Source organism: Centropristis striata, chromosome 3 (genome assembly GCF_030273125.1).
Source record: "Centropristis striata isolate RG_2023a ecotype Rhode Island chromosome 3, C.striata_1.0, whole genome shotgun sequence".
In the NCBI taxonomy this organism is placed as follows: domain Eukaryota; kingdom Metazoa; phylum Chordata; class Actinopteri; order Perciformes; family Serranidae; genus Centropristis; species Centropristis striata.
In genome coordinates this window covers 37,518,922-37,531,368 of record NC_081519.1, presented here as the reverse complement: position 1 = coordinate 37,531,368, position 12,447 = coordinate 37,518,922, and the positions used below count along the sequence as shown (strand labels likewise).

The 12,447-nt window shown below is 39.9% G+C and overlaps 1 protein-coding gene across 1 annotated transcript in view; it reads left to right on the top strand.

Annotated features, from left to right (window-relative positions):
- LOC131968561 (cadherin-22-like) overlaps window positions 1–12,447 on the top strand; it is a 164,309-nt gene that overhangs the window by 76,671 nt on the left and 75,191 nt on the right. Inside the window, exon 3 of the mRNA XM_059329493.1 lies at window positions 6,456–7,545. Coding sequence (XP_059185476.1) covers window positions 7,315–7,545 — 231 coding nt within the window. The 5' untranslated portion in view covers window positions 6,456–7,314. The remainder of the gene's footprint in view (window positions 1–6,455; window positions 7,546–12,447) is intronic.

The following is a 12,447-nucleotide window of genomic DNA, read 5'->3' as shown; positions in this document are numbered from 1 at the left end:
GGACTCTATTTTAAGCATTGTCTATTACTGTTCTAGCATTCCCCCTTATGTAGGAAATCAGCGGGGATGAAGATAAATAATGGCCCATATTATATAATATAGACATAGCATAACACTTGTATCATTACTAGCAATCATGCTGTCATGTTCTCCATCTCTATATAAAATCAAACATTCTTTCAAAGACAGCGCTGACATCATGTTTAGCAGATATAATGTTTACCATTATCACATCCTAATTGTGTGTGTTAGTATGCTGACTTTTTGTGCCAACAAGGTTTACATTAGTTTTGCAGTAATATGATCATAGACAAAAATATTGGACATACGTCATCAGAATCCATCCTCTGAGGCCCTTCGTACATTGGTCTTGGCAATCCAATGGTTTTAGAGATATTGCACAGCAAACCAAAGCTGTCAATATATACATACCTGGGTGACATGAGGTAAAAACATGAAATAGGAATTTCATGATGCTGGCAGGACTCTGTAGTCATCTGTCCTGCCAGTACATTTAGGGATCTGGAGAGGTGCCGTCAGCTACCTGCTTGCCTGCTTTTGTGGTTTCCATGGAGTCTGTGTTTGCAATAATCGTCATTGCCTTAGAAATGAGCCAGCTTGATCTGTTTTACTCTAAAATCACTAAAAAATGGTATAAATCATTGCAGTGACTGATTCATCATCAGGAAAAAAGGGAAGCTTTGTATTTTTCACTCTGTAATTCACAGTACTCATATGCACTCCACAAAACTCTCTGAAGTGGCATCTAATCTGATTGGTCAGGGAAGGCACAATCGAGAGGGGAGCGGGCTAATGGCAGAGCAGAGAGGCAAAGATAACAAGCTTATCACAGTGTGAAAAACTTGTTTTGGAGACAAACTCAAACAAGCCTCTGACCAATCAGCTGGTGTGCCAGCCTCATTCACAACCAATCCTTAATATTGAACTTCATAATAGCTACAGGAATAACACATACACTCAAATATTTTTTATTGTGTGTTTTCGATGCCACGATTTTCTTTCATTCTTTATTTAATACACTATTGTAGTTTCTATAGATGTAAGTGTCCCAAAATAGGGGTAATTTTTCCCCATTAAAGGTAGGTAACTTCAAATATTCTCCCATGTCTTGAAAAACTGATGCGATATATGTTTCAAACACAGAACAAAATGTTATTCTTTACCACATAATCTCTCACTACACTTATGCTGTTATGATTAAATATATATATATATGTGTATAAATAAGGGCGGCCTGACAGCTCCCCAAAAGTGAAGCCAAAACATCTCGATCACCCCCTGGTGGCTGGCTTCAGAATAGGTCATAAACCGCCATGGGCCACACTTAAAACTCACTTGTTCCTGTTTTATTTTTTCTGATTAGTGTGAAATTAATTATTTATTTGCTTCTATAAAATGTAAGTGTAATGTTTGCATTGACAATTTGCATTGCAGTCTGATTGTTGTGGTTTGGTTTTTGAGTGGGAACTTGAAACCATGCATGCTCTGGCTCCACATCAGCATTTGAGGAAGTATAATATCGACCATTTAAACCATGCCATAGTTCATCAGTCCATTCACCAGGCTTACTTCAGATACTTATTATGTTAATGTGTAAAATGGCAGGTAAATATTTGATTCCTAATCAACCAGTATTGCAGCTCACTCAGCTCTATCCTTTTGCCACCTATACCTTCTCTCCTTCAAGGACATTGTCACCGTAATTAACAATGTATAACAATCATTATGAAGCTTTATTTCTAAAGCTACATTAACCTTAGCTCACCCCAGTAAACGATTAGCCTATTACAGCTAAATACAATCAACAGTCAGCCCATTACAAGCTCCACAATATCTAATGTGATGAGGTCAGTAATCAGTTGTATGTAAACTAACCCTAGAGCTATATGCATTAAAAGATGATCATTACAACACACAATGACCATGCAAATACTGTCACCATCAGATGCACTTTGCTCTAATTAATATCAGCCAATTACTGTAGTGTCACAACCACCGTGCAATATATATAAATATATATATATATATATATAAGTTTAATTCATTGCTAAAGATAATGACTGTGTCATTGATGTAATGATGAAGAACAACTTCATTACACCATGTTACATTCATGACATAGATTGGAGAATGTATGCATCTCAAATCAATCTTCCCGTCATGCTGTTTTGCTTTTTTGTTCATAAAATGACAAGGCAGTTATTTATTGCATTCTTTTTTACTTATTAATATTTTTGTCAGAGCAGCATATCAGCCAAAGAGGGCAAAATGCCACTGGTTGGAGCCACTTTGCATGCCCCTTGTCAAATACATAGTAACACACTCACATTGCTACATTGCGTGCTTGCACGCCTGTGGATGCTTGCGTGTGTCAGAGAGACGGAGAGGGCTGTCTGCCGGCTTTGGCCCCATGCCTATCAGTTTGCAGTGATCAGTCTTGCCTGGCTGTCGTCTGTCCACTGCCAACTGTCAAAGGGCGTGCTCTGGGCATGCCCACTGATGAGAGGCTGCAGCCATGCTCTAGAATCAATCCAGCACTCTAATAGGTCACGTATGGCTGCACAGTGCTTGCCAATAGCTTTGGATTGGAGGATGAGTAGAAGAGGGAGTGGAAAGATGTAGAGGAAAGAGAGAGATACACACAGAGAGACAGATATGTCAGCTATATTTTCATCATCAACAACAACTTTTGCTGGCTACTGCTAGAAAAGAAAGAGCAGTAATTGACACGCCACTAATTCGCCTCCACTATCGAAGGCTTCTGACTTCACTGTAGTGATGGCCAAGTTTGAGTGAAACCAGAACACACTAACATGAATCTTTTTTTTTCTCTCCTTCTGACTCATTAGACTCCCCTACTTTTAGACCTACATGTAATAATGAGTAAATGTGTACGCACTTAATGAAATTCCCCAAGTGGGGAGGCAGAACAGCAGGAGAACGAGATTCATTGGAGGAGTGTGGATTTTTTTTTCTTAGACACCAAACAGTTGGTGCTCAGCAAATGTTTCAGTTTGCAAAGCAACTTCTGGGCCATTGGTGCACGCAGAAAAATATTTGATACAAATGCTCTCTAATTAAACACACTCAAACTGCCTGACGCACTGTTAAGTCATCTACTGTAAGGGAACAGAGAAAGTGAAGATAGGCAAAAACAAATTAATTCTATCCTCCCAATGCTGTTTGCCTTTGAGGCACAGAGGAATAAACACTATGTTTTTACTTCTTTGAAGTTATCACTCCACAGCTCAAAAATATCTAATTGGAAACTTGAAAAGAAATATTTTTGATCAATTTAAGTCAAGCAAGTGACTTAAGATGAGTTTTCTTTCCTTTTTTTTTCTTTATTAATCAACCATAATTCAAAATGTAACTAGACTTTCACTCCTTTTGATCTCACTGAAGGTATATGCAAACGTTTTTTTTAGCTGTTGTAATTGACTACTGCACAATGTTAGAGAGCATTTTGGTTTGATTTCTCAGAACAGTCTTTTTCTTGTGTATTTGGCACAGGTGAAAAATTGTACTGGCAGGCAAGAATGGATGTATCATTTGGCTATGATTTACAGAAATAAGAACAATAAACAATAGAAATGGCCTGTGTGTGTTTCTTGATCCACAGTGTTTTGCAAGCAGCAGGCACATGACCACACACCTGCTTGCTTATTGTCAAAGTTCTTATCTGAAATAGCATTGTGTCAATAACACACGTTGAGCTGCATTGACATGCGCTTGTTGCTACAGGTGATGGTGGTGTGAAATGAAATAAAATCCAGGAAGTTGAGTTTGATGGCCTATCGGAATCCCAGGAAACCAGTCCTTTTACCTGAGCAGATAGTGGGGGAACAGGACATTGTTCGTATGTGCACGAAGATTACTAACCCCTCTGGTGGGAGGCAACACGACAGGCAGATAGGCAGTGATATGACAGCAGGATGGTCTGTTTGTCACTTTTGTAGGGGCACAAACTTGGCTTACAGCAGCTGTGGAACTGGAGAGACAGAAATGCTGGAACTTGCTGTTTAACAACACAATAGGGGTGGTCTGGCTGCAGAGGGACACAGTTCTGCCTCAGCAGAGGATGATAATAGTGTGTCATCTCTACTGCCAGGCAGCGTCGATTGGCCATCATCCTCTGCAGGGGCAAGTAGTGGATCTTAGAGATGGGCACAGGGCAGAGTCAGAAGAGCCCAGTCACGTTCTGTCTCACTGCTGTCAGAGCGATGCTGGAGAATGCTGGAAAATAGGCCTATCACTGCCAACAAGCACACTCCTACTGTTAGTGGACGCAGGCAGCAGCACGCTCAGTTCTGAAGCACACAGTGCACCTCTGGTGTTGGTCTGCCATTCCAATCAGTACAAGCCACAATGGGTAGAGCCTGTCTGTGCTGAGAGGCAAAATTGTCCATGAGTGCTGAATTGTCTCTCAGGTGTTGTTATGTCTAGTTCTTAAGTAACATGTACAGGGGATGGGGTCAGAGCAGCCATTTGCTGCTCCCAAGGCTGTTGTCTGACTCATTGTTGATTGGCTGACAATGTAAGTGCAAATTTCAGTTAATGGTTTCGTGACCAGGTTTGGTCATGAGGTTACTCGCTATAGGGCCCTGGTAATGGTCCTACGTATATATGTGTTCATATTAACTAATCTTCAATGTGCAAACTTCACTGAGTCACCGCCAGTGTCTTTCTGAAGAAAAAAAAAATGCTAGCTATGTTGTCAGGGTTCTCTCATGCTGGCTAGAAGACCATATTTTGTGTTTATAGAAAGCCTGAGTTGTATTTCTTTTTTAGACACACCAGATGGTCAGTTGACCATTTTGGCCCGGACTCAAATTCTGCTGACACAGTTTATCCTCTGACTTTTCCTAGCACTATTATGAATTTAACATTTTGTTTCTTGTGAAATATCTTAGCAACCATTGGATGGATTGACACAGGATGTGGTATACACAATTATGTCCCACTTTAGATTAATTCCAATGACTCAGATGACCTCTGGCTTTTCGTTTAGTCTCATTAGGTGAAAATTTTAATTAGTCCAATGCTTTGGTTCATTACCTCATACCTGCTAAATTAATGATATATCCCTTGGTGCCACATTATGTGTTATTGCTGAGTGGCTACTTTCCTGCTTGCAAATCCAACTCTTCATCCCATCCCCGATATGTTATATGTGCAAGTCCCCACATAGTTCCTCCAATAACAACACCAACTGTACCAAGTGAACAAAGAGGTCTAAGCTGTTTAAGTTGATCCTGAACCGTTCGCTCTGGAGATTGGACACCCCTAGAGCAGTTGGTTTCTAATACCACGGACATTGCCTTGACCAACAGTCTGAGAAGGAATTATTTCCGGAAGCTCCAAGCACGCTACTGGGCAGGAGGAGAGTGAGATTAGAAGTCCTCTCCCAGCCGGCAGGAATACAATAGGTTAAACCACCTGCTGGCCTGAGGAGCTTTTCTTTGACCGCTGTTGCAATCTTCCTTTTCTTGGGGTCGTAAGGCCAGAGACACACTAAATGTTATTGTTTCTCCTTTTTCTATCATCCGCCTTTTGTTCTGAATGTTTCAAAGAGACCATTAATCACACCCACAGTCACACACAGCACAGTCTGTCTCGTTCCCTCTTTTAATCTTTCACTCATTATTCCATTTTTCAGTTTTTCCTTTCATTCCCTCTTTGTCTTGCTGTTTCTCATTTACCCTCCCTCTAACCTCTCTCTCCGTGTCTCTGCTCTGTCAGCTCTGTCTTTCCGTCTTTCTGTCTAACCTCTGCACATGTTTCACAACAGCCAAGGACCGTATCTGCTCCCCCCTTACTACTCTCCAATGTTTGTCTGAAGTATTAGGGGCTTGTTGCCTTATTGGATAGAATTAATTGATTAATACTTTTATCCAATTAGTGCTCCCTCATGCAATTAATCAGCTGGCTGATGTTGGGGCCGCTCCATCAGTCGGACGAAAGGCAGACAGATGCTTTGGGTCTGGTGTGTGATGAACAATGACCTCTCTCTATTGCTTTCCCTCTCTCTCTCAAACAGCTCTCTCTCCCCCTTCCTATTTTCCACACACCTGGTTTCCTGTCCTCTTTTCGCTGTCTGCCATCGCTCTCCAGCTTGCAGCACATTGTTAGAATTCTTGCTGAACACAAGAATTGCTGGTGGAAAACACTTTCCTTCAGATAATTCTAAAAAAAAACAACAATGTATTATGGGTTTTGTGGCTCAGAATACGTGGAGGTGAAAGGAGAATGAGTAGAAAGGTGAGGTCTGAGGGTTTTCTTTGTCTCTTTGTTGTTTGCAAATTGCAACACATTCAGCATTTCTCGTGCAGCAGGCCAAAATTATAAAGTTGTGAAAAAAATTATAACAATGGAAAATCCGGATTCTTTCCAAATTGCAGTTTCAACATCATTTTTTCTTTTGTGTTTTACAGGTTTGCCTTTTCCTGCCTTTGGATCACTGATGGAGTTGTCATGACGGCCAAAGAAATACCATTGGACCTTTGAAGAATGGACTTTCCAACCCATTGGATTATTCTAAAAGGAAAAGCCATCAAAGATCACACAAAATCACCAACAGTAAAATTAGTTGGCCTTTTCTCAGTTCGAGGATTCTGCTTCAGGAGGCAAAACTATTCGTGACTTTTTCGAGAAATTGGACTACAGAAGTTTCATATAGTAAGATCTAGACAGCTTAGTATTAAACCACCGGAAATATATAAATGACATGCTAGAAGTGAAATTAGATGCACTGAAGCAGTAAAAGCCACAAATTCAAGAAATGATGGAAACAATCACTCTTTAGTGGCATGTTCCTCACAATTGTATCCCTTTTCCCCCCAACTTTCCCTGCTGATCAGGGAGACAATCCGGTGAAATCAGATTTTATGATTGCCTTCAAAAACTCCGCTTGAAAGACATTTGCTGAAGTGTTTTTCTTTCAACACTTTAGGTCATAATTGAATAGTGCTATAAAGGTGGGTCAGAAACCATAAAAGAATTAGAATGACTGGCCATGTTACAATACAATTGTTGGTACCCTGCAGGTGGTAGGAATCCAATATGCTCCATGACGTGCCCTGTATTCACAAAATAACCTCAGATTTATTTGTGATCTCATGGATTAACTTTCAAGTTCTTACACAAAGACCTTTTAAGTTTGCCCTTGTGGAGTTTTACTTGGTATAAAACTACAGCAGATAAACACCTCCCATCTACATGAATCTTTTATATTACATGTAGACCCAGGCCGAATTTCTTTCTTTTTTTCTTTTTCTATTTTTTTAAATCAAAATGGCAACTTCTCGGACAGCAGGAGCTTGGACATTGTTAGCAGCGTTGGGTTTTCTAAGCTGCATTAGTTTTGGCTGGTGTGAGGCCTCAAGGACTAGTGACTCGACCTCAGGAGGGAGTAGACAGGATCAAGGACCCTCGTCGTTGGAACGAGTGAAGAGAGGATGGGTGTGGAACCAGTTTTTTGTGGTGGAGGAGTACACGGGCACAGAGCCGCTATATGTAGGAAAGGTAAGACTTTTAATTTTATGATGTAAATGGAATAACTTTGCAAATAAGAGTTGAGTCCGCGAACTGAATTGATTTATCAATATAAATGATAGAAAGTGAAGTTGGAAAATTTCCATGGGAATTAATGAGATTAATGGGAATAAGCAGGGAATTTACAAAATTGAAAGTTAGGCCCTTAACAGGGAACTTCAATATAGTTGGGAAAAATATTTTTCAGCATAATTTTGTTCAAAACAACCAGATATCATGCAAGTACACTTGAATATATGCTATTCCTCAATCACATGCACAGAGCACACTGCTTACTGCAGGGCTACTGAGGTATGGGCCTAAATTTGTCTCAATAATATCTGCAAACGCACAGAGGGTGATCTACAAATAGTCCTTGATTTGCACACGTGTTTTGCTATCCACAAATACACATTTCTAATTTGTAACTTGTATTTTGGTTTTTAAAAATACATGTGTATTGGTAAATATATTGTGTATTGTAAATAACCAATTTTCCATTTGTAAAAACAAAAAAGACATTTGTAAAACTGAAATTTCTGTTTGTGAAGTGTGACTCTGCATTTGTGAATCATCAATCACACACACGCATCTCTTTCGTCAAAGACGCATTTTTGAGACGTTCTTGACAAGATCCACACAGATTCACAAAGCCATGACTTGGGTCATACTAAGCCCAGTTATGCAAATAGATAGCAGTGTTAGTGGAAGGGGAGGAGAATACCATCTCAAATTGGCAGCCAATGGCAGTCTTATCCCAACACTACGAGCCAGACTGGGAAGCATCCATTATTAGGAAGGGGCTTGCCCAATCAAATCAGCTCAACGCAGCAATTTTTTTAATGAGCGGAATTAAAGTCCAGATCAGTTCTCCTCAGAACAGTTCTTGTCCTTGAGAAGCCGAGATGTAAATATAGACTACAGCATCCAAACTGGCTTCCAATTTCAGATATCTGTTTATGGATTAATCCACTAATAGAGAAGATACACAAATTCTTGTCAGTTCTTGTTTTATACATGGTTATGCACACAAGTTCAATAAGACACTAACATTTCTGCAGTGAGGGCAATTTGTACCACAGTGACATGGGTTTCCATTATTACTGTCTCCTGCTTACGTATAATTGTATCTGCTAAAGTGATTCAAAAGGTTACACTGGGTAAGTCAGATCTCAGAATGCCACTACTGTATTGTAAGGCCAGAGTCTGCTTATTTATGTGAATGCATAAACAGACAGCATGTAATAGCACATCTTACATAAAGATACTTTCATGAAGAAAAGAAAATGATTTAAGCTCCAAATGATTTACACTGTAGAATACGTTGCTGAGTAGATTTGTTTTTGAAAAAATATAAAAAGTAGCTCTTTTTGTATCAGGTGCTCCATTCTGTAAATATTCTGGCACTATCTGACACTTTTAGAAGATACATGAAGTACTGCATGATGATGTGGGAAAGAACAACATACAATGTAAGGCTTGTTTATGTTGAAAGGTCTAATTTTGTGCATCCCTTCACAATAACAACTGCTACGTGCATTTGTATAGCAGAATTGCTGTTGCAAATTTGCCAGAATTGTTGACAAAATTGCACTGACCTTGTACGACCAGAACATGACTTCAGCTGAACCCTCCACCCACTTCAGCAGTAAAAACTCTTCTGGAGACATTAAATTACTACATTTCCATTAACAGACACTAGCAACAAAAAGAAAGAAGGAAATACAAAGAAAAACACTTCCCCAAAGAAAATGATCGCTGTTTAATTAAAAAAAAAATGCCATTTTTCATAATTATGGACTATTATTATAACAATTTCTGTACACAAGAAATGGAAAAAGGCTGGATAGATAATAAACAGGCAAAACACATAGAGCTTAAAGTCAGATATTGCATAAGAAGTCTATTGGGTACCAACTACAATTAACTATAAAGGTGCTCTATCACCAGTAAACAAGCAGTAAAACTCTATGCATTTTAATGCAGAAACAACAGTGTGTTTGTAACAACAGTAGGTTTGGATGGTTGCTACCTTTGCAGTCCCCCTCAACAATACTGTCACTTTTTCCACTGTGACCATCTTTGCCAAGGCAAGCCCCAGCATGCCACAACTGTGACCTCAAGCAATTGAAGAGAAGCAGCCATTTTTAATGGTGACTCGCTTCAGTTGTCAGTTTTGTAGCTCCTGTGTAAGGCAGGGGTTACTGTGGTTTTGAGATTTCTTTCACTCTTTGTGTTCCTTTTCTTACTGTTATCGGCCAAAAGGAACCTCATTGCTCTCCAGACCACTCTGCGTTGGTGTAGCATAGAATCTCTGAAAGCTGTAAGAGTCCATTAGCTTCTCTCCATGCAAACTGAGTACTTCCTGCCTTATGTTTTAACTTAAAGGACCCATGTTTATGATCTATTAGCAGCAATGGAATATAGTATTCAGAACTATATTTAAGTGTATAATCGAAGGATTATAGTCTGGTGGTTAGCTTAGAATGAGCTTTTCAAATCTACATAGGGAATGTGTTCTCTGTCATGGATCCCACCATGTTTCCACAGTAGCCCAGAATGGATGAACCAAAAACTGGTTCTACAGAGGGCCCTTTTGTGTTTTTATGTTACCTGAAGACCACCATAGGTTCTCATTCATGCTTAGAAAGACAGGGTGAGGGGAAGGGTATTCAGTTGGTTGCAATCTGTAACATGACATAGACAACAAGGCCTCCAACATAAATGGCAGAAGAGATTTTGTGTCAGTACCACAAATTATGGCACGTAGGCACGTATCACGGCTCGTGTTTCAGGGCACATATTAACGTATCGCAGAGCGGCTCGCGGTACAGCAGCGCCTTCTAAAAAATAGCACACACGTACGCACCGCGGTTGTACCACTGACCTTTGGGTTAATGGCAAAAAAGTTCTGGTAAGGCGGTATAAAAGACAGTTTAAACAGTAAATAAATGTACTTAAATGCCATAAATTAAGTAGTTACAAGGTTCACGTTACTGGTGCGAGTTATCTTAAAAAATGTAAGTTAGGTTCAAAAACGTGATTCACGTAACTTATGTAAAGAACGTAACTTAGTTTAAAATTTAAATTTAATTTTTAAGTTAAAAATGGTTTACATGCGTTTTCACACAGGATATAGGATATCTAATATTGCCTTGGATGGGTTTACATTACAGTCAATGATGCATCTCATACACACTCTGCAGAACACGATGAAGGACACTGACCAAGCTGCAATTTTTAACAAGTTGGGAGTGAGACAGGGTTGCTTAGGAAGTACTTTCTGATCGGCCAGGAACCATCAGGGTGATTTGCCAATTTACCAACTGGTCCCCAATTAAAGTTAAAATATCATACATAGCTCAGACTCCTTTTCCACCTCTGTATGCCTTCTTCGCATCCGGTCAATACGTCCGGTCTGTGCTGTAATTTTGCTCCGTGTGGAAACTGCATCTCAATCTGCTATTAGACGCCTGCTACTTCACTTAGTTCATGTGGCTCCTTTGTACCTGGTGAAACAGCAGCATCACTCAGTGCTGCTTGCCTCCGCAGTGCCCTTCTCTTTGATGTTGAGGACAATTTCTTGACACCAGAAATGTGATTATTGAATGCTATTATTCTGATGTAATTACACAGAATGAGTACACGTCAAATCAAATATTTCTGCCATCATCTCTGTGCCGTGTTTATTTGGGAAGATTTTGCCTTCTTTTTCTCCCCCCCTCTCCTCGTTCACATCCCATTCATCAGCTGTTTCTCAAATGAACTTCAGTGAGTTGATGAGAGCGGACAGCATGTACAATTCGATTGCCTTACATAGAACGTGATTTGAAAAGACGGGATATTAATGCGGACAGCATGAGACTCGGCGATGAGTCACACACATCAATCATGTGATCCTCTTGTTTCTAATCATTTAGACGTGCCAATTGACCAGCTAATATTGCATCTGCATGTATTGATCTCTCTATTCCTAATAATGAATGGAGATGTTCTTTGCAGCGGGGCCTGGTTGCTAGGGATTACTTATTCTTTGGCCATTATTTGTCCGCCATTGTGATTGCGCTGCATTCCTGCTGGCAAGAGAGACAACAAGGCTAGTCAGTGTTGGCTGTCTGCAGGGCGACAGAGGGATAGACAGAGAGAAATTGAGTGGTAGATAAGGAAAGGAATGAAGAAGGAGAGGAGCTGCACAGGGAGACTGAGAGAGAAGAGACTTCATACACTGACTTGTGATTCATTACAGGACAGGGTGCCAGGGAAGGCAGTGAACTGATATAAAAGGGCTGAGAGAAGCTCGAGGGAGTGACACAGCAGGAGGCGAAGAGGGATGATTTTATTAATAAAATTATCTAAAGTTATTGCACTTCATGTGGCTAGGGCAGTGGCTAGTGCTATCAGTGCTATTAATGGTTTGGGTGAATGTGGATGTCTGTGTGTAACTCTCACACAGAGATGGACTCTGGATTTTTGGTATAGACACTTTAATTTGAGTAGCAGAGGATTAAAGCCAAGGACTGTGCTTCTGTACTGGATAATTACAACAACTTCTTTCATTTTTTTAAATATATTCCTTTATCCCAACTCAGCAAACTTGCCAAGCTTGCTCTGCCACACGTTTTGGCTGCCACTGCCCTGCTAATGAAATCAGATTTACCAATAAAATAATCACTTGCATGGCAGTATGTATGTTTAGATAATAAATCCTTAACTGATACAACTATGTATTTCTCCTTGCCAGATTCTTTTCAAAAAAGTGTGTTGCAATAAAAGAAAAGGAATGGGGAACACACAGGATGTGTACTTTTGTAAGAGGCAAAGATGCTGTTGAGCCGAGATAATCCTAAATGGCTGTTGTTAAAGGGAGTAAAGGAGGCAAAAATGACACATTCT